This window comes from Sipha flava, unplaced genomic scaffold, assembly GCF_003268045.1.
Source record: "Sipha flava isolate LNK unplaced genomic scaffold, YSA_version1 222_pilon_pilon, whole genome shotgun sequence".
NCBI lineage: Eukaryota > Metazoa > Arthropoda > Insecta > Hemiptera > Aphididae > Sipha > Sipha flava.
In genome coordinates this window covers 1765466-1791398 of record NW_020272853.1, presented here as the reverse complement: position 1 = coordinate 1791398, position 25933 = coordinate 1765466, and the positions used below count along the sequence as shown (strand labels likewise).

At 27.1% G+C, this 25933-nt stretch overlaps 4 protein-coding genes across 4 annotated transcripts in view; 1 reads left to right on the top strand and 3 right to left on the bottom strand.

Annotated features, from left to right (window-relative positions):
* The window catches only part of LOC112683287, an 11598-nt gene extending 6961 nt beyond the window's left edge, over positions 1-4637 (top strand). Inside the window, exon 2 of the mRNA XM_025554240.1 lies at positions 3024-4637. Coding sequence (XP_025410025.1) covers positions 3764-4624 — 861 coding nt within the window. The 5' untranslated portion in view covers positions 3024-3763 and the 3' untranslated portion in view covers positions 4625-4637. The remainder of the gene's footprint in view (positions 1-3023) is intronic.
* Positions 4638-7869: 3232 nt separating this feature from the next.
* LOC112683229 lies at positions 7870-12871 on the bottom strand. Its single transcript, XM_025554146.1, has 2 exons — positions 12172-12871; positions 7870-7952 (listed from the first exon to the last, which is right to left on the bottom strand). The coding sequence occupies exons 1-2, from the start codon at positions 12425-12427 to the stop codon at positions 7870-7872; spliced, it is 339 nt and encodes a 112-aa protein (XP_025409931.1). The 5' UTR covers positions 12428-12871.
* On the bottom strand, positions 9110-12181 carry LOC112683214 (zinc finger MYM-type protein 1-like). Its single transcript, XM_025554126.1, has 5 exons — positions 11519-12181; positions 11260-11399; positions 11052-11198; positions 10756-10902; positions 9110-10533 (listed from the first exon to the last, which is right to left on the bottom strand). Exons 2-5 carry the CDS (start codon positions 11285-11287, stop codon positions 9125-9127), a joined length of 1731 nt encoding a protein of 576 aa, XP_025409911.1. The 5' UTR covers positions 11288-11399; positions 11519-12181; the 3' UTR covers positions 9110-9124.
* A 959-nt stretch (positions 12872-13830) lies between the features above and the next one.
* LOC112683209 (ubiquitin carboxyl-terminal hydrolase 30 homolog) lies at positions 13831-24599 on the bottom strand. Its single transcript, XM_025554119.1, has 9 exons — positions 24404-24599; positions 23881-24030; positions 23084-23256; positions 22867-23021; positions 22685-22799; positions 21521-21718; positions 21267-21448; positions 20784-20918; positions 13831-14161 (listed from the first exon to the last, which is right to left on the bottom strand). Exons 1-9 carry the CDS (start codon positions 24528-24530, stop codon positions 14062-14064), a joined length of 1335 nt encoding a protein of 444 aa, XP_025409904.1. The 5' UTR covers positions 24531-24599; the 3' UTR covers positions 13831-14061.
* Positions 24600-25933: the final 1334 nt, after the last annotated feature.

The window sequence follows — 25933 nt, the reverse complement described above, 5'->3', positions numbered from 1 at the left end:
AAAAAGTTAGGCTTATAAATCTTGTATAAACTTTTACTTAACTCTATCACCTGTGAGTTGTAATATTTATGTTATTAATTCTTGCAAAAAGTAATAATCTAGGTATACTCATCAAATGTTGAATTGCTTTAGAACGTTTTTGCTCAAAAAAGCAATTTATGCTTCATAGTTATAAATTATAACTTATAATTTAATTTAAACTTTTCGCTACCATTGTCCAATTGCAATGGACATGACTTTATTTTATTTTCTATAATTTACTATGTATACAAACTAATCATATTACGCATATATATTTATCTAATACTAGTATAAATCAAAATAAAAATATTTTTAGACTTCTAACTAATATAGTTTTTTGTGAAGAAATGAAAATACAAAAAAAAATTTTGTATACTGTTGTGTTATCAAAAAACTGAAATATATTTTAACTTATTCACTGAAATATAAGTGTTGGTAACACTGAATATTTTTTTCTTGGTAAAAGGTATCTGGAATGATAAAATTTTGTTGATTAAGCATACCTTAGTATCATACACTACAAGTAATACATGATAAAAAGTATGTCCATTGAAATGGACAGTGGGAATATCGGGTAAAATTTCAATTCTAATTTTATAACTGTTTGGGTTTTTTTTTTCTAGAATTGAGTTTTGTGGTATTGTCATCAATATCGTATGACGTAATAATGGTAATAATATAAAAACAATTATATTGTGTTTAGTTGATATTCTGTATCAGTACCGTCTGTATTCGCTCGCACGTCACGGTTTTTTTATTATTATTTCAAGTTTTTATATAATATGGCGTTAAACGAAAAAACAAATTTTGAGCTTTTTGGATGACGGAACAATTAGTGATATAGATATATTGAATAGTGAGTCAGAGAATGAACTTGAAGATTTATTAAATAAATTTGCGAATGATGATTTCTCTGCCGAACTCGATAATGAAATGCTGGCTAATACAGAATTAGACTTGCACGAAGAAGACGACCAAACAACAAATGAAACTCAGTCTGGAAATGAAGTCTTTGATATATCACCAATGCAGTTTCCATTTGTCTAAAAAAAAAGATATAAAATGGATAAATAAACCATTTCAAGAGCCGTATATAAATCTTACAGATTTAGAACCAATAGATTGTCCCTCCACAATACCACAACCATACGAATATTTCACTAAATATTTTGACCAAAAAAATATTCGAAGACTTGTCATTTTATACAAATTTATACGCAGTTCAAAATAATGATTTTTCTTTTAAACCTACGTCACCATTAGAAATAAGATCTTTTATTGCAATTCAAATGATGATGGGTGTTTTGAAGTACCATAGGATCGGGATGTACTGGGAACAAAAATTTCGCGTAAATATAATTGCCGATACAATGCCCAGAAATAGATTTTATTCTATTCGACAAAATATTCATATCATCAACAATATGGATATAGCTCGTGATAATACCGATAAATTTGTAAAAAATTCGTCCATTATTTGATGCGCTAAATAATCGATGTAAACAATTACCAGTGGAACGAAACATTAGTGTTGACGAACAAATAGTTCCTTTTAAAGGTCAATTAGTTATAAAACAGTATATGAAAAGAAAACCGAATCCGTGGGGCATTAAAATATTTTTACTTTGTGGTCAAAGTGGCATTGTCTATAACATGATTCTTTATCAAGGAGTTTCAACTAATATTAACAAGGATTTACAAAAAAAATTTCGGTCTAGATGGAGCAGTTGTCCTCGATCTTACTAAACATCTTACGCCAAATCGACATTTTCTTTTTTTTGACAACTTTTTTTCTTCGTATAATTTATTTTATGCACTCACCGCACGTCAAATATATGCAGCAGGCACAATTCGAATAAATCGAATTTTTAATCCACCAGTTTTATCCGATATAGTTATTATGAAAATGGGGAGAGGAACCTCTTATGAAGTAACTTCAACATTAGGAGGTGGACTGTTGAAATGGTGCGACAATAAAGCAATAACCATGGCATCTAACTTCATTACTTCAGGAAAACCGGAATCTGTTTCTCGCTGGGACAAAAAAAATAAACAATAAGTTAACATCGAAAGACCAGAAATTATCAAACTATATAATAAATCCATGTTAGGAGTGGACAAACACGATCAACTTGTGAGTTATTACCGCGTGTACATGAAATCTCGAAAATGGACTCTGCGTATGATAACTCATGCTTTTGATATGGCTGTGGCAAATTCTTGGCTCGAATACAAACAGGACGCAGAAAATATGGGAATATTAAAAAAAGATCAAAAAGATTTGTTGCATTTCAAAACCACTTTGGCTGAAGAGCTAGTGATGGTTGGACGATTCAGTCCCGGAAAAAAAAAGGGGTCGTCCTACATCTTCACCATCCAGTAGTACAAGATCTGCAGAATGTCGTTCACCAACACCTGCCAAAACATCGTCAAAAGCATTGGAGTTTCGACCAACGGAAGGTGTGAGCAAAGATCTTTTTGGACATTTTCCCGCGTATGATGATAAAAAAGAAGCAACACGGTGCAAAAACAAAAAATGTACAGGTAAAACACATGTTGTATGTAATAAATGTAAAATTCATTTGTGTTTTACACCAAAAAAAAATTGTTTTTATGATTTCCATTGTAATTAATTTTAATCTCATTTAAGTGTTTTATAAACTAAAAATTAATATAATATTATCTAAGTAAATAAGTTGTCTTCTTTTACGAAATATTGAAGCAAAGTTTTATGTTTTTTTTTACATTTGTCGTTATTGTATTATTTTATACCGTAAATCCCAATGTCCATTCCAATGGACATACCTGTAACTTTTTAGCAATAAAAAAAAAAAAAAAAAAATTGGTACATCATATTGAAAGGCCATAAGTTTCAGATATGAAAAGAGAAAATTTTTTTTTTCAAAAAAATTAATTTGGTAGTGAAAGGGCTAATATTTTATTTTCAATTATATAATTTTTAATATTATTTTAAATTTACAATTAATGATTTTAATGGATAGATTCAAATAGATATAAACATAATGGAGAAGTATACCAAGCATAAGAGCGGTAGTACCAAAAGAAAAGAAAAGAAAAGGAGAAAAAGCTTTTAGAGGAAGTAGCTACTAATCCGAAACAAGCTAAAGTTAATACGTTTTTCCGTTTTACGAGTACTTCTCAAGAAAGTGGATCTATAACTAAAAACGAATCTATTTCTGTAGAATCTCGTCAAACTCAACCTTTTGTAACTATTCTTGGCCAGAGTGAATCTGTAGTTTCAACCACCCAAATAAATCTTGATCAAAATAAATCACAGTTCAAATCTAAAAATATTACATCTGATCAATCTGTTGAAAATAATGAGGGAAAACTAGAACCTACGTTTATTAATGAGGTAACAATATTACCATCTACATTTCCCAGGTTTGAAAACGATAAAGGTCTTTATGAAAATTGTTCTAAATTAAACGAAGACAAAATCAGGGCTCTTTTATTAGCAGGTCCCTGTCAACCTAAAGAATGTGATTTATTAGGTAAGGAATATAAACTGTCCAATGACAAACGTCATTTTTGCTCATCGTGGTATTATATAAACAAAAAGAAGCCATTTGTTGGAGACAACAACAGTCCTTGGTTGTCCTATTCACCTTCAAAACCCTATGCGTATTGTCACTATTGTTGGTTATTCGGAGATGAAGCTGCGAAGAGAAGTGCGTGGTACATTGGTTTTACATCCTGGAAACACTTTTATCAATCATCTATGAGACATGGGTTAAGTAAAGTGCACCTCAATAATGCAGTCGCTGCCGCAATATTTCTTCAAAAATCGGATATTCATCATAAACTTAATAAACAAATCAGTGAAGAAGCTAAGAAATGGACCACAATTTTAAATATTCTTTTCGATACTGTAAAAACGTTATCTGGTTTAGGCGTGGCCTTTCGTGGTCACCGAGAAAATTTACAAAATTATGAATATCCTGGAATTTACTTGACAATCATTAAATTAATTTCGCGTCACAATCCTATTTTATTCACTCATATTGAATCACCAAATAAAATTAAGTACTTGAGTAAAACAATAATGTACGAATTATTAAGTACATTAGCTGATCAAACCAGAAAAATAATTGTAGATGAATGTAAAGATGCAAAATTTTTTACGATACTTGCGGATTCAACAACAGATGTAGCACACTTGGATCAAATGGCCATTTTGTTACGATACGTCCTTATTCAAAAAGAAGATAAAGATCCACCTAAAAACTACATAAAAGAGAGCTTTTTATGTTTTACTCAACTTAAAAAAGGAGATGCTGCATATATTTGTTCTGAGATAGTTACCCTGTTATTTGAAAAGTATGGACTAGAAAAGAAACATTTGTGTGGTCAGGGATATGACGGAGCAGCTGTTATGGCAGGAAAACAAGGTGGTTTGCAAGCAAAAATAAAAGAATTCGTTGGTAATGAAGCATTCGTTCCTTATATTCACTGTGCTGCACATCAATTAAATTTAGTTTTAGTACACGCGGCAGAAGAAAATACAAGTCCTTCAATTAAAGTGTTTTTTACGATCATTCAAACAGTTTTTAATTATTTCGCACATTCTCACAGGCGATAGGAAGCACTTCTAGATGTAAGTAATCGCTCTTCGAGTAATCCGAACAGTTTTGGCATTCAGCTGCTTCTCAAAGAACTAAAGAAAGAGATGTTCAATAAACAAATAGAAAACGATGCACTCGACGCTCAAAATGATAAGCCAAGGGGACTCCATATAAAAAGTTTGAGTAACACTCGTTGGGCGGCACATTTAAAAGCTGTGGAAGCATTAATTCAAAATTTCGAATTCATTGTAAACTGCCTGGAAAACGAGATATCAAGAGTTGCAGCATCTGGAGATGATATTATGGCTGCCAATACATTACTATCATCAATTAATTGGTTATATTTTTTTTAATTTGTTATGGTGGCATTCAGTGCTTGACATAATCAATTCCGCTCAACTACAACTTCAAAAAAAAGAAATTGATTTGATAATGGCTCAAAATTGTATTTCAACAGCATTAACAAAGTTAAAAAATCTTAGAAATGAATAATCTTATAATAATTTCATGACAAAAGCTAAAACAAACTGGGAAAAAATGGGTTGGGATCATGCCGATTTTCCAATGGTAAGAAATCGACGAATTAAAAAAATGGCTGGTGAAAAAGTTGCTGACTCTTCATTGGAAACGTCTGATAAACATAGAATCAATTATTATGAAGTTCTTGACACAATGTGCAGTGAATTACATGAACGTGCTACAGGTTTCAAAGAGATCAACAATGTTTTTGGGTTTTTGATGCCTGAAAATTTACAAAAATTGAAAGAAGACGATTTAGATATTAGTGTCAGTATTTTGATTGAAAAATACGCTGATTTCTTTACAACTGATCTGAAATATGAGCTAATTAGTTTTATTGATTTGTATTTTTCTCAAAACAAAGATTTTTCTAACAATAGTCCACTGAATTACTTGGAGTTTATCGTTGATAAAAATTTAACAGACAGTTTTCCAGAATGTAGCAGTCTTTTAAGATTATTTCTTACACTCCCTGTTAGTGCGGCGAGTGCAGAACGAGTAATGAGTTCTTTAAAAAGAATCAAAGAACATCGTCGTGCCACTCTAACTGAAAAAACCTTAAATGAATACAGTATACTTTTTATCGAAAGATCAGTGGCAAATAAAATTAATTTAGACTCAACTATTGAAATATTTGCTGAACAGAAAGCCAGAAGACAATTTACCATTACTGGATTACATAAGTAATAAACAAGAGATTTTATACTATTTACTATTATACCTCGTATAAGATAATATGTCTATAACAATATTAATTTTTTTTGTTTTAATTTAATAATAGTTTTAATTGTCAGAGCTTACATTTTTATAAAGATTTTTAGAAATTATATCAAGTTTGGACGATTTAAAGAAATATATATATTTTTTATATTGTTTTATTACCTATCTAGTTTAATAGTGTTTTAAAAGGGATGGTGGGGGGGTTCTCCACGAGTAAGTATTCACGACAAGTCGACAATTCAAATTATTGGGCCCTTTATATCATATGCCGCCTGGGCTTTTTTCCTTAAATCCGCCACTGATAAGTTCTATTAGTTTTGTACACACTTCTGTATAATCAATCACGCCTCTTACGAAATTGGAGGAGGAGGTTTAGGTGTATCGTTATGAGTGTTATGACTATTACTCGTATTGTCAATGAATACGTAATTCATTGAGCTTTCTTCGGGGGGTTCATCTGGACTAAGAAGTTCAAATTGATTCGTGGATTTAAACAATTTTTTGTTTTTATTCTTAGTTAAAGTTGACGAATTTAGTGAACCATGGGTAGACGTAAATGAAGAGTTTGATAGGTGTCGTTTATTTTTTTTCAAAATAAAATCATCGTTTTGAGTTATCATTCAGTGTAAACGATAATTTTTTGACATTATTTTTATTTTTATTGTTATTCGCGATGTTCGAAAAATTGGACATTGGTGATTTATTTTGAATATTATTTGTTAACGGCATATTAATAACGTCGGTACGAGTTTAATTAACGAGACCGCTTGTGGCGGTCTATTGATAAGAAGACACCGTATATTGAATATAAAGATACGCAACGTTCGTAATACTTTAATTAATTCAATTATATAATATACGAATAATCATAGATAGACGTAATGAAGTAATTACGAGAACGGGATGGAAAACGATAACGCACAATTACGATAGCACGGAGCACATACGTGTACTCGCGACGACTGTATGTGCGTGACTGAAGTAGGTACCTAATTAAAATAAATATAAAGAAATTACCGCTACCATAAAAATTAATTATGAATATTTTTTAACACATAGCACACCAAAAACACATTTTTAACCACATCAGTAAAGTTAAAATATTCACCGACAGTCCTAAATCTGTATAAGTGGAAAGGAAAGTGTATGCGCAAACGAATTGTAAAAATTTGCGCAAATGAGTTGTAATTTTAGTGAATGTGCGCAAACCATGTGCACCTCTTAATTTTAAGTCTTTTATAAATATTTAATATTATTTTGATATGATAGGATATAAACATATTTGAAATTTGAAATAAAGTGATAAGAAAATATCGGGAATTAAATTTGAACCAATCAGAACAACCCGGTTCTGAGTTTATCCACATTTGCAAAATATGCGTCCGGGTCTGTTATTTATATTATAAAATAAATTATATTATGTATATACTTTGTTATAAAAATTATAGGTTGCTTATTATTAAAAAGTTATTAATTTGGAAGTATAATTTCTTAACTTCCCTGTAAACGCACACCAACGAAAACAGTATAATAATTTTTGTATATACTAATAAACTTATATATTTATTCATAGATGCCAGGGTTTCAAAAACTTAATGGGTGCCTTGCCCGGCCTTGGTATCATAGGCATAAATGCACAATTTGGGGGATGAGGTTTAGTCTCTGGTCAATAACAATGTTCCCATAACATTTAAAAAAAATCATGGAATCGCCTTGGGGGCTAGTTACAATTTAATCTTCTAAAATTTTAATTTTGACTTTCCAAATCGCACCTATTGGTGTTATGATTTTACTACTAAAAACGTTTACATTTTCTAATGAATTTTATTAGTACGTATAAATATTAAATAATACAATATAATAATATTAACTATTTTGTATACTGGAAAATGCAATTTCAATAATTGATTATAAAATATTATATTAATTAATAATCATACAACAAAATAAATGTATACCAAATTGATAGCTTACTTATAAATAATAATAAGTAAAAAGAAAAAAATAAGTTTAATTTGACTATTTACATATAAAATGTGCTTTGACGTATTTTAGTTGAATTTATAAATGAGTTAGCATTTTTTTCAATATCTATATCTTCATTACCAGTGCCGCAACTACACCAATTTGGGCCCGTGTGCAAATAAAATTAATGCCCCCTCCCCTCTGTCTTGAAAATTAATTTTTCCAAATTTGAAAACATACTTTGGATTTTTGCTCATACAAATATAAACAAAAATAAGGTTAACATAAGTAAAACACATACAGGTATATATTTACAAATAAATAAATGTAATAATTTGTAACCTTTTTTAATTCATATTAAATATAAATAATTATCAACATTGTAGGTAACATATAAATTGAACACAGTAAACATTAACATTAACAGTCAATTAAAAAATTGAAAAAAAAACATCACTCACTTTAAAAAATTCATTTTTCTTGCCTTTTTGTTGGCAAAATTGTCAATTATATTTTCTATGTTAATATCATTTGTTTGTTGTCTTTCAATATTAAGCAAAGCTATACTTGAAAGTCTCTCTTGCCCGATGGAGTTCCGTAAGTAATTTTTGATAAGTTTAAGCTTTGAAAAGGATCTCTCAGCTGAAGCAGATGTCACTGGTATAGTCAAAAAAATTATAATACCGATAAATACATCAGGAAATATTGATGTCAGCTCTTCCTTAACAATAGTATCAGCTAAATCGTGAATTGTCATATTTTTTAAATAGTTGGTTTGAAATTTGGAAGATAAATAGCCTTTAATTATAATAAGTTGACGAGTGAAATCAGAACTGATATCTTCTTTATATTTGTTAATAAAGTCATATGATGACTTAACAATCAATTCGTCAGACATTGATGTTAATATTTCAGGCATTAATATAATAAAATCATTACACACAGTTTTCATTCCTTTAAATCTAACTCTTAATTGTAATAGTGTTGTGTCTACAACTGGGTAAAATATAGTAACTCTAAAATTATCATCAGTTGTAGTAAGCCGGCGATCACTGTCTACTTCATCAAAATACTTTTTTGCATATCTTTGACGAGTTTCACTTAACTTGAAGGGTATATTCCACTTCATACATAATTCCCTTGAATCTTTTATTATTTGGTCATATTGATCCCGCAACTTTTCTATAATTAAAATAGCACTTTCTAATTGTGTTGATGCTTTTTGTAAGCTTAAATTAACTGATTGCATACTCTTTGATACCACTTGTAAGGATTTTAAAATAGGTTCCCATATACATAGAATAATTATAAATTCAGCATTTTCCATTTTTTTTTTTTAAAGTTGTAGCCATATTTATTTCATCTTTTTTGGAACTTGAAAGCTGGATATTAGAAAGAGATTTCAAAACATCAACAAATCTGTGTTTTAATGAAAATAAAGCATTGTGTCTTGCTTCCCATCGAGTAGGACACACTTTTTTTAAAGTTATTTTATTTATTTTATTCCCGTACTCTTCACCAAAGGCTAGCTGAGCCCATCTTGGCGAACTTGAGCTAAACAAATTGTAGATGTCTTGCACAGTATCAAAAAATGATTGTATTTTTCTAGTACTTTTAGCAGCATCACATAAAACCAAATTTATATTGTGAGAACAGCAATGAACAAATATAGCGTTAGGTACAATATCACAAATTTGTTTTTGAACGCCTGTTATTGAACCACTCATCACTGCTGCTCCGTCATATCCTTGACCGCGATATTTCATAATATTTAAATCCAATCTCATTAATGTATTTTTTAAAAGTTCTACATAATTTGCTGCACCATGATGGGATAGTAAATAAAAACCGAGAAACGACTTTTTGATTTGTATTTGTTTCTTTTCAAAATCTAATGTAGTATAACGAATTACAAGACTAACTTGGTCTTGTTTGGTTATGTCTTGAGTTGAGTCTAATATAACAGAAAAGAAACTACTAGATCTTATTTTATTACAAATTAAATGACGTAACTCTGTAGACAAAATGTCTAACAACTCGTTCTGAATAGACCAACTTAAATACTTAATTTTTTGATTTTCATCATTTAAAATATCATTTAGAATAGGATCAAACTCTGCGAGTAATCGAACTGTTCTTAAAAAGTTTCCTTCGGTGGCACATTTAATTTTTAGGCTTCCTTCATTCCCTCTTAAAGCACAATTTCCTGCTGTTATAGAAAGTATAATTTTTATCAACCTTTTCAATACATTCCTCCATTTCACTGCTTCATCAGTATATTGTTTTTCTAAACTAGCGTCAATGGTTTCATTTTTAACCCAAATGGAACGAATTTTTGCAGCATCCAAATGTTGAATAGATGATTCATGTCTTTGAATACTTTGTGACAAGTGATTCCAATCATTAATACCATAAATCCAATCCCACTTAAATTTGCCATAAGATCTATCAGCAAACAGCCAACATGATTCACAATACACACAGTCTAAGTTATAAGAATAACATAGCCAGGTTCTTGGAATTTTTGTACCAGATTTAGTTGTTAGAAAATAATAACTAGATGAAAAACGTTTACCATTATTATTTACTGGAAAGTTAATATCTGGCTTACAGGGTCCATATAAAATCAAACTTCTTATTAAATTTGCATCAGTAATAGTCCATGGAAATTTGGCTATGTCTGTTGGGAAATCATATTGGAGATTCAGCATACTATTCAAATCTATAAGTTTTAAAATATTTATTATAATATAGCATAATATAAAAGTAATACATTTGTAATAATAGAAAAAAATCAAAATCAAATTATTAAAGTATATACATAATAATAATTAATAGTATAGAATAAAATAGAAATTTTTAAATCAAAAATATTAGGTATTAAAAAAAATTTAACAACATTAAAATATTATTAACATATGTACGTATTTGAGCTAGTGTATACCTGTAGAAGTGCTAATATCAGAAGAGTTATTATTTTCAGTGTATGTATTATTTGTGTCTTGTCCATCTTCTTTTGAGTTTAAAATACTTTTAAATTCATTTTCTGATATTTGTCCAACACTTTCAAGTCCCACATCATATTCCACAACTATAAAAACAAAATTAATTTAATTATATTAAGTGTAATGTAATTATAGAATTTGAATAGATTCTTAAAATCACAAACATAGGTATTAAAAAATATTTTACAATACTGAAATATTATTAACATATGTATAAATTTGAGCTAGTGTATACCTGTAGAAGTGCTAACATCAGAAGAGTTATTATTTTCAGTGTACGTATTAGTTGTGTCTTGTCCATCTTCTTTTGAGTCTAAAATATTCTTCAAATCATTTTTAGATATTTGTCCAACACTTTCAAGTTCCACATCACATTCTACAACTATTAAACCAAAATTAATTTTAGGTACCTACTATAATAGTATATCGAGTAATATAAATACATTTGAAGTTTTTGAGTTTTTTTTCCATCTAATTTCAATTTTAACCCTTTTATTTAAATTAAGTAGGTCAAAAAAAGAGTCTCACGGACCATGATATAGGTATGAATTATGAATATTGCAGTCAAGTTGTTAATAAATACCTAGATTAAATAACAAAATTTCAATCATCTATAATATATATATATATCTATTAAATAATTTAACATTTTAACATCTTGTTAGTCAACAATATTTATTCATGAAATAATTTTGTACTTACCATTGTTATGTTGACTGCTTTCAAAAAAATTATTTATCTTCTGATTGGTTTTTAAAATATTACACTGTAATTGGTGTTTTTTTTTTCTTTTAGCAGCTCCACTTAAAGCTTTTGGCGGCATGATTTATTGTAGACGTAAATAAAATTAAATAAATGGATAGCTTATTGTCAATTGACCGAATATAAAACATAGACTGTCGAAGATCCCGCATTTTCAACGAGCGTCGTCGTCGTGCAATATAAAAGCGAGCCCGATCGCGGTTTTCGCGCGTGGCACATAACAAAAATAAATAACAATACCTAATTGAGATGCGTCACACACTCATACTATATGGCTATATAGGCCGGTCAAAATACGCGTTCCTTCGCATGACGCGCTTTAATCAATTGCAACCAAACTATTTTTAATTTATGTTATACGGGTCGCAAAAGAAACGTTAATATACGATAACGTTGTGTACAAGACAAAATCGATCTATTGTCCAATCATTATTAATTATTATTATATTATTATTATAACAAAATCGTTTTATTTTCTTTCTTTCTACATATTTTTCAATTTTTATCATTGGGCCCCCCATTATAGGTTGGGGCCCTGGGCCCGTGTGTTTAACACACGCAACACACCCGGTTATTGCGGCACTGTTCATTACGATGGACACATAACAAAGCAATATCATTAAGACCATTTTGTGTCATTGTAGACCTTAAAAATGTTTTTAATCTTTGTAGTGGTGAAAAAGATCTTTCCGCAGTACAAGACGATACTGGAACAGTCAACATAATTTTTAGAAGTTTATTAAACCCTGTTAACATACCTCCAAGCGAATTATCCGATTTAAATACATATGTGGCGTCTTGTGTACTATTTATACTAATTTTTCTTGATTTTATAATATCTAGAAACATATCTCTATGCTAGGGTTGCCATACGTCCCGGTTTTACTGGGACACTACCAGTTTTTAACCAAGTATCCCGGTGTCCCGGGAAAGTGTTTCGAAACAGCGATTTGTTCCGGTTTCAAAATTTTACTCGATAAAATATCAAGAAAATTGAAAACAAAATAAAGGGTTGGTTTCTCACGGTAGAAATTGAAAATCTCGTAACAAAACTTAAGGACGAGGAATTATCAATAGAACTAATTTTGAAAGTTAATGTGATGAATTTTATGTACTTTGTTATAACTATTTAAAAAAAATAGAACAATTCAAATCAACATGTAACTAATTTAAAATCAATGTTATGAATAACATTAGCTCCAAAGACAATAGTAAATTGGGAAAATGTCAAAAAATCAGTAACCTTTATAAACGCTATAATATCAGTCTTAATTTTGATGAATAAATGTTTTTCGAATAATTCAAAATGTTTGAAAACATTAATCAACAAATTAACGAGTGGCATTGTCAAAAAATAGAAAATAAATGAATATATATTTTCAAAATATTCACTGAGCTATTAAAAGTTGTTGAATTTATTTTTGTTTTGTCGGATTCAAATGTACTGATGAACAGCACATGGACAAATTCAAGATAATAACTAGATATAAAAACGGTATATTATAAAAACGTGCTTCTATAACACATCTTATGAAGAATTCTACGACCTAAGTTTGGGAAACAAGTCTTTATCAAAACAAGTTTATGGATCAATCAAATATGTAGTAAAATCAGCAGAAGAAACTCTAAACCACAAAAGATCCGAAGACTAAGAATATGAATTATTATGATTATTATTATAATTATTATTATTATTATTATTATTATAGGTATTGCTTCTATACATAATTCATTAAAATATATATATTTATAATATTTATCCATTCATAAAGTCCCGGGTTCGGAATAATATAATCTGATAACCCTACTCTGTGCAATAATCAATCCCATCAAAGGAACTATCATATGTTTCTTATTTTTCTTTATCAATTATAAATTTTTCAAGTTTACATAAATGATTAATTACGTTTTTTTTAAATCGGTTATTTAATGATAATGTAACGTCTAGAAGTTTTTAATATGTAATTTTGCATTTTTCTCTAACTGATGAAAATGTAGGTCCTTCACTATTACCTTGAAGTAATTTCTTAAGAGTTTTTTTTATATTATTTTTGAATTTTAAACTTTGAATTTAGAATCACAACTATAAATTATAATCAACCATATTATATTTAATTTCTGAATATGATTATTTGTATACACTAACCAACATTAATAAAATAAACTAAAAATTATACATATTTCTAATAAAATTAATCAATATCTTCAGTTTTACTAAAAATAATTGTAAAAAAAAGGATTAATATGCCATTACTAATAGATTTATGATATACATGAATACAGTTCTGGAATTTCTAATAAATCATATTTTAATATACTAACCTAGTATATATATAAACAAGTACATCATAACAAAACAACAATGTACATAAGAAAAACAACTATTTTAAGTCTTGGTATTTAATAAGGCAGTCTTAAAGTGAAAAAATAAATTTAACTATAACTTTTCATTTTAATTTGTTCCATCTAAGCACTATTATATATTATGAGTCACATTTTTCATAAAATAAAATATAGGCAACTGATTGTAGAACTTGCTGTAGTGTAACTTCTTCAATGTGTGCATCAGAAGTGAAGTACCACCTACAAAAATAAAATATAAAATTAGTACAAAAAAATTAAATTAAATTTGAATTTGAATTATATCCAAAGCAAATATTGTATTAGATGAAATAATTATTTATTTTCTACTGATATTATTTAGATATAAGTTTAAATAGGAGAAGTACTCCAAAAGTTGTGAAGAGGCTTATCAATCAGTCAAATTGATGTCTTAAATATTTATTAATTTTCAACTTTAAAAATCTTTAATAAGAAATTGTAATAGTGAACACTATATTAAGCATGTGGCATAAATTGAGAAAATAACATATTTGAAGGTATCAAATTTTAAAATACATAATTCATAGATGAAATAATTGAATTGTGAATTTCGAAAAGGGCACATCTTGAGTTTATATTATATTAAAATAGACTGCTATATTTTTTCAACTACACATATAGACTGATATTTTATGAGAGAGAAGGGCTTATATCTCTTTTCTATTGTGATGAATGAATGAATGAATTATTGTTAGTTGCTAAAATAAAGAAAATAATTTAAAAAATAAAAATCAATTTTTTTACTTTCCAAAAAAATTTTAATTTTAGATATGAGCCTTTTTCGAAATTCACGATTCAATTTTTTTATGTCATACCTCCTGGCACAGAAGTATTTAAATGATATATTTACATCATATAAATACTGGGAAACCAGTTTATAAGAATATAAATTATAACTAATTTATCAATCAAATATATGGTCTACAACTGTTTGAAACATATTGTTTAAAGAATATAAAATGTTAATTTAAAATTTAAACTTGTAATTTTGTAAAATTTTTGAAATTTACTTTTTTCACACAAAGAAATAATATGTAATTTCTTAGTATATAAAATGTAAACATAATATAAAATAAATAAATAAATAATGTGATAGACTTATTTTAATACAATTTGCAATCAAGACTAAAAGCACTTAATATTATATTAGTGTAATTATAATTAATCAAAATATTAAAAATGCTACGATAATAATTTACAATACTCATACATCTTTACCCAATAATTAAAAAGAAATGTGTACCTATATACTATAATAAAATAAATTATAAAAATCATGTTTTTTTATATAGAGATAATCATTGATTTTAAATTGAAAAATATACATAGTTTTCTTAGCAGATCCATTCGCTGTTTTTACGTAATACTGAAAATTAATAATATATTACATTATAACTACTTATTATTAGTGATTGGTCGGACCAAACTGAACCGAACTCTTGATGTTCGGTTCGGTTCAAAATTCGAACTGTGTATGAAAAACTTAATTATCAAGTTTCTGGTAGGTAATATTCAAAAATCGAATTTGAGTTTGAAAAATTTTTTTTACAATTTTTCATTAGTGTTACTTATAATGAGGCTTTTAGACTTATAGTTCTAAAAAATGACCACATAGTACACAACATAAAACGTGTCCATCAGATTTAAATGTATCTTTAAACTCCGAAACAAAACTTTTTAGTCAGTTACTCGTAGACTGTAATACTTTCGGTATTACACAATGTTAAAAAATATATGCGTACGAAATTTTATGTATAATTCGACGTTGTGTAGTTGCGAAATGCAAAAACAACACGTACGTAACCCCGACCCCCTTATATTGGAATAATACATTTTTTTTTTTGTCAAAATTTAGCATGTAATTAGCATGTATTTGCATGTCAACTTTTGTAATTTGCATGATTTTCATTGAGGCATGGTGTTAAAAAAAAGGTGGGAGGTGCTGGAGACACGTGTCTCCAGACCTCCCCCCCACCTACCATAAATAATAAATTTAAATGTTATTTCTATACCCATATTTAACATACAATTAGCATGTATTTGCATGGCCGGTCCCAAGTCTCTAGTATTATCCGTTGGTTCGCAAAATCAATTAAATCGATTTGCACGTATATAATGGTTAAAAAAGGCTTACCTTTTATGTTTGATTGTTATATTATTCTATGAAATTTAATAATTACTAATTTTGTGACCAATTTAAATAATATTTATAATATATAGTTACCTATATTATTTATAATTTATAAGTTGACAGTATTCTATGAAATTTATTTATTTATTTATTTTTTTATTAAGGGGGAAAAAAAAGGAAAGCCTCGATAACGGGACCATTGGTTTTTTTACAAGGGCACTTAAACTAAGTTGTACAATTTAATATTTTTTATGAATAATAATATGTTTTGGATGGCTTCTATGTCCGGGCCGAGTGCGTCGTGAAGGTGCTCAGGTATGTTGTGTTTTATTCGGGCCTCTTGAGTGTCTCTGCATTCTGTGATGATGTGTTTGATTGAAGTTGGATGTCCACATATATGACATATTTTGGGAGTTTCTTTTTTCATGAGATGTGCGTGCGTGTAGTATGTATGCCCTATTCTTAGGCGATTTAATATAACTTCATCTCTTCTTTTGAGGAAAACTGGGTTATTCCATTTTTCTGTAGTTCTTTTTATTTCGTTTAATTTAGTGTCCATTTTTACCCATTCATTTTGCCATTTGTTTTTAAATCAGTTGTATATAATTATTTTAATATCTTTGTCTGAGTTTATATTCCAGAGAGTTTGTTGATTTAGATTGTTCGCTTTTTATCTAGTTTATCCACCCTTTCGTTGCCAGTTATTCCGCAGTGTCCAGGTATCCATGAAACAATTATGTTGTTGCTAAATGTATGTGTCAAGTTGATAATTTTATTGACGATGATATTATCGTTATTAATATTACTAATACTAGTTAAAGTGCTCATAGAGTCTGTAAAAATTACATACTTTTTATTTTGCAAGTTAGTACTTATTATATAAGATAGGGCTTAATATATAGCGAGTGCTTTAGCTGAATATATGCTACAATAATCGGACAGCATCTCTGAGAGATCGGTCTGTTGGATGACTGCCACAACACCCACGCCATTGTCTGTTTTTGAGGCGTCTGTGTATATATGTATGTGGTTCGATAATTTGTTTGATACTTCATAGAATAAATTTTTGTATGTATGAGTTGATGTTTCTTTTTTGTTGTAGTGCGCTATTGACATGTCAAATTCTTTAGTAATTATATTATTTATTTCTAATTTAAGTTCTCGTTCTATCTCTTTAATCCTTTTGTATATGGGTCGTATTAATTTTTGGTTGTTATTAAAATTATTTTAAAATCTGTTGTTGAAAATTATGGAGTACGTTGGTTTATTCGGGTCAGTTGCTGTTCTTATTGCGTATTGAAGCATAAGCTGATTTCTTCGACTACTAAGAGGTTGTTCTCCCGTAATATTGAGTATGCTATTAATGGGGCTACTTCTAAAGGCACCTGATGCCATTCTTAGGCCAGCATTATGGACAACATCAAGTTTTGCCAGTATTGAGTTTTTCGCTGTCATGTATAGGGTTGATCCGTAGTCCAAAATTGATCTGATGAGAGATTTGTATATATTTATAAGGGTCTTAACGTCTGCTCCCCATTTCGTACTTGAGAGTACTTTGATAATATTCAATCTTTTTTTTGCTATGTCATTTAATTTTTTTTATGTGTGCTGTCCATGTAAGTTTTTCGTCGAAGGTAAGGCCTAATATTTTTAAGTGTTTTGTATAAGATATTATTTTGTTGTCCATTTTAATGGTAAGTTTTTTATTAATTATTTTGTGTGTAAAAATTATTAATTGAGATTTCTCAGGTGAGAATTTGAATCCTGTGCTTTTACTCTATTCGAATAACGAGTTTGTGTATTTCTGAAGTTCATTTTCTATAGTGTCAATACATTTATGTCGGACGAAGATATTGCTGTCGTCCACATATAATGTAATTTTTCCGGGGGATGGTATACGTTTAGCTAAGTAATTTACTGCTATTAGAAATAATTTTACACTTAAGGAGGAGCCTTGGGCAATCTCGTTGTTGAGATTATATAACGACGAGTTTTGTCCGTTGACAGCAACTTCAAATGTACGATCAGTTAAAAAATTTTGTATAAAGTATAGAATGTTACCTTTAACGCCCCAATCAAGTAAGATTGAAGTAATTTGGTATCTTCATGTCATATCGTATGCCTTTTGTATATCGAAACTTATCAGTCCCATGTATTGATTACATGCAATTGTTTCGCATATTTCTGTCTCAATGTTTATGAGGCAGTCGTAGGTAGATCTGTTTTTCCGAAATCCAAATTGTTCTTCTGCGAGTAGTTTATTTTTTTCTAGGAACCAGTTAAGTCGGACGCTGATTATTTTTTCAAATATTTTGCTCATTGTACATAAAAGTAATATCGGCCTGTATCCTTGTACTAAGAATTTGTTTTGGTTAGGTTTATGTATTGGAATTATTGTTGCATGTTTCCATTTTTTTGGGAACTTGTGTTGTGTCCACATTATATTGAATATTTCAAGTAATGTAGTTTTTCCTATTTCGGGTAGATTTTGTATAAATATAAATGGAATTTGGGTATGAAATAAAAAAGGTATGAAATTTCATGAAATTTAATTGTGTACCAGTATCTAATTTTATCAACATTTTTAAATTAAGTAAAGAATCGTTATAAATTAAATGAATAATATTATACTTTGCATTATCATTTATATAAATTTCATAGAATACTGTCAACTATTAAATTATAAATAATAAAGATAACTATACATTAAACATATTATTTAAATTGGTCACAAAATTAGTAATTATTAAATGTCATAGAATAATATAACAATCAAACATAAAAGTTAAGCCTTTTAACCATTATATACATTTAAAATAAATGATTAACACACAACTTTAGGAAAACTGCATTAATAACTATAATATAAATCACTAGGTGACGAAGTATAGAGTTTTGGGACCGACCATAGAAATGTTCTAAATGTTTACGTGAAGAAATTTTGGAATTCAAAATATTTCGTGTAGGGACACACACACATGCAAATCGGTTTAATTGATTTTGCGAACCAACGAATAACAGTAGAGGTTTGGGACCGGCCATGCAAATATATGGTAAATATTGGTATAGAAAAAACATTTAAATTTATTATTAATGGTAGTTGGGGGGGGGGCTGGAAACACGTGTCTCCATCCCCCCCATCTTTTTTTTCATACCATGCCTGAATGAAAATCATGCAAATTACAAAAATCGGCATGCAAATACATGCTAATTACATGCTAAATATTGGCAAAAAAAAAAAAAAAAAATGTATTATTCCGATGTAGGGGGGTCGGGATTAAGTACGGAAAAACAACGACGGATAATAATCGACTGAACTGAATACTAGAGATATTAAGTTCGTGAATGAATAGTTCATTTGAACTATTCACTTAGATGAACTATTCTGAACTATTTCAGTACCTGTAACTTAACAATACATAGTTCGAAAAAAATTGTTAGCATAGTAGAAATAAAATAGTTCCCGAACTTCTTTAAAAATTCTCTGTGGTTCGTTGTTTGAAATCCTATAAATGGTAAGCAGCTATTTACAATTAGATAAGAAATACTTAATTGCCCATAAGTAGTGTCAACTACCATTGAACTGTGTACTGCTGTACTAGTATTGATAAAACGAATAGTTCACTCTGCTATATTTAACAATAATTAAAAAAAGTATGCAAATACTATAAGTCCCTAAGCCTAATTATAATGAATATGTATTGAGCTCTGCATATTAGTATTTATCAGATTTGTATTTTTATCATACAACTGGAAAAATCTAATTTGGAAAAATATAAAATTATTTCGGTTCAACACTGTTTTGCTAATAAAAACATGTTTACATTCTATAATTCTATGTATTATGAAAATTTTATTATACTGATTGCACAGCCATAAACATTTAAATAAATATTCGGTTGACCTAAAGTTTAGAAACTATGACTTCAGTTTGAAGCCATTACAATTTTCAATTTAATGAAAAAAAAAAAATTAAATTAAATTAAATTAAATTAATTAAATTTTATCTACGACTTGAAATTTTTCCATATACGGTTAGGTTTGGGTTTGAAAAAATATTTTTAAGTATGATTCAAGTTTGGTTCGATTTCAAAAATTAGTGTTCACTACTACACATCACTACTGATTAAAAACATAATATGTAACACTCTTAAGTATTAATAGCACTAGAAAGTATTTTTAATCAATGATTTTATTAAAAATTAATACATTTTAATATATTCTAAAGCAAATCCTAGCAGTTTCAATGATAATAAAAATGGATTTTGATTATTAAATTGTATTTTATATCAACCACAAAAAGTTATTAGCAAAAAGAAACATTTTATAAATACTACATTAAAAATCAGAATAATGAAGACTGCTTAAGAGTTAATATAAATTCAAGAGTTAAAATACTATTGTTTAACTTACATCTGTAATCTGTAATAATAAAATAACCTAATTTTATAATTTTTAATTTGACTGTTTTAAATTAGTACCCTATACAGTGGTCACACATTCAGTAGGTCATATACTAATCGAATACCGTAGTCATCAAATAAAGTAACTATAATGTCAATATTTAAAAAGTAAAAATTGAAAATATAATATTTTAAGCCGTACTATCATATGTTAAAAACTGTAAACACTGTAAATTTGAAGTAATCTACCAATTTACTTTGAAAAGGATCATGCAAAATATTGAAATACCTTGTATCACTGCACCTGTGTCTAGAATGATCTGAGGTGATGCCTCTTCTGTAAGTACTAAAATGACCTGCATTATGTTCACCAACATGGACAATAACAGCTTTTAATCTGAATGTATACTTATTTCCTCTTAATCTAAATAAGAATAAAAACATTTGAATTAAATTAGTTATAAAAAATATACTTATTAAAATTGTTTAATGGAATTAAAAAAACATTAAATATAATTTATTAGTTTGTTAAACAAATATATTTAAACAATAGTTCCCAATAATGTTTTTTTTTAACTTTCATGACTTAAAGCTACTTTTTAAAATATGATTATTAATTACTAAAATAAGTATAAGTGTTTTAGTATACAATTTATAAAATATATTTTTAAATAATTTTACAGTTTATTTCTTGAAAATTTTAATGGTTTAAATATTTTATTTAATAAAGTACAATATAAGTCACAGAACTATCTTTATTTTATATTCTTACCTTTCAATTGATTCAGTTGGATAATCTTCTCTAGATTGTCTGAGTTTACTTAGTTGGTCATAAACACTAGTATACTTATCCATATGTAAATATTCAGGAAAGTTAACAAAATCATTTCTTTTTAATGGCCTATCTTTAGAATATTGAGTTCTTACTAAGTGAAGACATAAACAAGAAGGCAACTAAAAGATGAAAAAAAAAATTCTGATTATTTTTTATACAATTTATTCAAATATTTTAACTTTGATAAATACCTTTCCAAATTTGACACTTTTTGTGCAAGAATTTCCATCAGTAACAATATTATTTTTATCACAGTTTGTACATGGTAGATTTTCAAGATTTTCTTTTTTGATATACTGTTCTAAAATATCTGTTAATTCTATTTTCAGTTGAGGGTGCTCAGGTAAATTCAATGATATAACATAAAACTTTTCATAATTTAATGAAGACTGAAAATAAATTTTATTAAATTCTTATGATTGTAAATAATTAATATAAATTATATATTTGAGTAAGAGCAATTACTAATAAAAATATTCTTTTAATTTTAAAAGCAAATAAATTATATATACAAGGAGAAGAGTAATTAATACCACAGCAAAATAAACAAGAATTATTTAATAAAAATTACTTAAAATATTGTGTATTGTTGAAATATGGGTTTATAAAACATCTAAAATTTACACAATTTTTTTTTTATTAATAAATCTAGCTCAACAATTACAAAATATTAAAAATTAACAACCAATATAAAAAAGATAAACTGAATAATTTACATATTTAAAATGTATAACAATTTAATTTGTTATTACCTTTACTATACTATACATTGGCTATTATGTTAAAATTTTAATAAATCTAATAGTGATACCATTACTGACAATGCTCGACTTGGCAAAATTAAAGAAGGGGGACTTTATTTACTTTAAAAAAAGAATGTTCCCGAAACTGGCTGAGCGTTATGATTATATCATAATAATAGTAGGGAGACACTAAAATTTCTGAAAATTAGTTGGGGTACTCCGTCCCCTTGCGTCCCCCTCAAATCGAGCACTGATTACTGAATAAACAAAAATATAATTAATTTACTTGATATACATTTATAATATATTTTTAATCTATAGAAAATAATTATAAATTATTGGTACATACATTTAAAAACCAACATTATTGTTGTAATAATAAATTCTATGTGATATTAAAGAAAAATCAACTGTTACTTTTTTCATAATACTTTTTAATTAATAAAGAAAACAATTAATTTTTCACTCTAAACTCAATAACAATTTTATCCATTAACCTGATTTAAAGGGTTAAAAAACAATAGTCATATATTACTATTTTAGAAATTAATTTTACTAGTGGTATAATATTTAAATAGTAAACATAGCCAGTTAAAAAATTTAAATACTTACCTTGTGATGACATAAAGAACATTCAATATTATTCGATAAATAACCAAGAAAAGGTGCTGGTTTAATATTTTGATTTTTATCCAATGATTTTCTATCACTTCGAAACATTATATTTCTATAAAAATATTTATAACAAACTTGTTAAAAATTAAAAAAATAGAAATAAAAATTGTAATAATTACCCAGGAATATTAAGAATATTATTAGGTAATGCATTTTCTTTTGATTTAAATTGGTTATATACATCAATATTGACATTATTTTTAATTTGAATTAAATTTTGACTATTTTCTTTTTTTACTAAATTTCCATTTGTTTCCTCTAAACAATCAGCTAACTAAAATCAGTTATAATAATAATTCAAAAACTCTTTTAAATTACACATTAAACTAATCTTACACTACAACTTGTCTTATAAGCTTCATCTTCAATCACAGATAATAAATGAATAAATAGTTCATGAACATCAGCCTGAAGGTGAGGTTTGAAATGAAATCCAACTTTTTCTAAAGTATTTACTAATTCTATAGGAGATAAAATACCATCATCATTGTACCTTGCTCCTGTTAAAACTACAAATCAAGAAAAAGATCAGCACTACTGTTTAGTGCATTTATAATCATTTTAAAATAATTTTATATAAACTAATAACTTATAAAAAATTTACAATTTTTATTTCCAATCATTAGATATGATTTTATTTTATAATATTAATTAAATATCTTAAATACATTAATAACATATTATTTGCTTGTAGACAGTGTTTTTTTATGCATTTATGATTAATTTAGTACCTTATATTATTAATTACAAACAATATAAAATTTAAATGATTAAAATATGTAACTATTCCAAAATTATAAAATTAAGACTTTTCATGATCTTGGAAAGTTACAAAGTAACTTCATTAACTCAAATAATATTCAAAATCATATCACAACATGTTGATAAGTATAAATATTTTGATGTAATAATTTTGAATGCATTAAAATAATGGTTTGGAAAAACACAGTTTGGTTATATTATGTAAAAATAAATAATTAAAAATATATTTTGTTTTAATGTATTTAATATTCATTCCTTAATATCTTTTTAAAATAATGTTAGATTTATTAAAAAAATATAAATTTTAAATTTAAACTCTAAATTTAAATACAAAATTTGCATAAACCATACTAGGTATTTTAAAAACTTACATTTGAGTGTTTTATTTAAAGTGTATGATACGGTTGAAGACTTTGATTGTTGATCAAGCCACTGAATAAACATAGGGCAAGATGCAAGTGATTGCAATAATGTATTTAAATAGCAAGTAGTTCCTAAATTTTGTAATCCACAAAAACCACCTGTAAGAAAAATAATTAGGTAAATTAGTCTATAGAATTTATAATATGATGTTAAATGTTGACATTTTAAATACTTTTAACTTATTTTTCCTAAAAAATTTCTTTGAACTTTAATTTAATACTTTTTATAATTTTTGAAATAATTATGTTGATTTCATTTTATCCAAACATAACTCAATATTTCAATTCAGGAAAATTTAAATTTGTTATTAATGAATATGTCAGTCTAAAATAGTTATATATTGTTTGTTTTATTTAATACTTATAAATTATAAATATATAGGTATATAACTCAATTAATACTTTTAATCTTAACTATCGAATAATCAATAATCAGATTATAAAATATTTGAATTCATGTTGATTAACTAACGTTTTTTTGTAGATTTTGGTTTATCTGAAGGACCAAATAATATATAAGCAACTAAAGCTAAGCCAGCTCCAGTAACACTAATGAAAGCCAATTGGTTTCCATTGATTTTAAACATTGTTATATTCATATATTCATATTTATATTAAAAACCACTAACAAAATATCTGAAATACTAAAACATTAAAATTAACTACTCACAAATGATTGTTAAATATTAGAAAATGAAAAACTAAATAATGAAATGAACTTTGCAATCACATGTTTTGATTAAATCACGGATTATCATCCATTTTATCACCTACTGACAACTTTATGATGTGATAAGAAAAACTGTGTTTTATTTTATTCCACTTTATTTGAATAATAAATTATTGAACTAAAATGTTTTAACGTACTTGTAGGTAATATTTCATTTATAAAAATTGTAATATATTTTATCTTGTTTAAGATCTTATTAGTTATTAATTGAATTACTGTCAACGCAATATTATTGAACTAAGAATTTCTAAAAAATCATAATATTGCTACACTGGTCTTTAAAATAATGAATTATATAAAAATAATTGTAAGACTAAATGAAAAAAATGTTTAATACATTGGAAAATTATTAAAAATTATTTTACAATAATACCAATATTTCAGACAATATATATGTTATAGTATATTTAGGTTTACCATTCGTCTCGGTTTAATTAGAACAGTCTTGGTTTTAAAGACATGTCCCGGTGTCCTGGCCAATCATTCAGTTTGCCTCGGTTAGCATGCTACAACATAATACATATACCTTAAAATTATTATATATATATTACAGAATAAGGAAGACATTTGGTGAGAAGGGAGGGTCATAATATATTAATATCTCTCCTGCAATGTTGTTAAAAATACTTTTTAAAAGTATTTCAAATAAGTATTTAAATACTTCAATTAAAAATTATTAAACAATTTATTTAAATATCTTGGCTAATAATTATTTAAATAAATCTAAACTAATAGGCTACAATTGATACTTTATTTGAAGGGATTTTTACCAACCCCTTCCTCCCACAGTAAAATCTCAAGGAACAATAACCTCATGATAACTGATTTGCAATTTTTCTTATATCTTATCATCAGTTTTTTCGGAATTATTAAGAAATATGTAAAACAACCCCCCAAAATGTATCAATTAGTACCCACTCCTTATCTTTTATTTTTCATTAGGTGATGAATGAAGCAATACTTTTGATCAAAACCATGTACATAAACAACAAAAAACACACATGATAAAACCAATACATTCATTGTTTTCAACAGAATCTAAAAACAATTATAAATTGTATTCAGTAACTTGAAATTAAAATAAAATAAATATATCATTCAAATAGCAAATTAAAAGATGAATTAGGTATATTAAATCTGAATAAATAACATAGTTACAATATAACTAATGTTTACCATACAGTAAATAATAAATATTACATATTATAAAGATTATTTTTAAAAAATATAATTTAATATTATTTCCTTTCAGTTAAAAAAAAAGTTTAACAA

Bases quoted from the DNA above. Each gene is read 5' to 3' on its own strand.
- LOC112683214 (XM_025554126.1), bottom strand. From the start codon at position 11,287: ATGGAAAAAAAACTCAAAAACTTCAAAT. The intron at 10,903-11,051 runs GTATACACTAGC...TTGTTTTTATAG, and splicing joins TGATGTTAGCACTTCTACAG to TTGTGGAATATGATGTGGGA. The intron at 10,534-10,755 runs GTATACACTAGC...TAAAACTTATAG, and splicing joins TGATATTAGCACTTCTACAG to ATTTGAATAGTATGCTGAAT.
- LOC112683229 (XM_025554146.1), bottom strand. From the start codon at position 12,427: ATGTTTCTAGATATTATAAAATCAAGAAAAATTAGTATAAATAGTACA. The intron at 7,953-12,171 runs GTAATGAACAGT...GTTGCGGCACTG, and splicing joins TGCTTTGTTATGTGTCCATC to GTAATGAAGATATAGATATT.
- LOC112683209 (XM_025554119.1), bottom strand. From the start codon at position 24,530: ATGAATATAACAATGTTTAAAATCAATGGAAACCAATTGGCTTTCATT. The intron at 24,031-24,403 runs GTTAGTTAATCA...TTTTTCTTACAG, and splicing joins ACCAAAATCTACAAAAAAAC to GTGGTTTTTGTGGATTACAA. The intron at 22,800-22,866 runs GTAATTATTACA...ATATTTTTATAG, and splicing joins AATATTCTTAATATTCCTGG to AAATATAATGTTTCGAAGTG.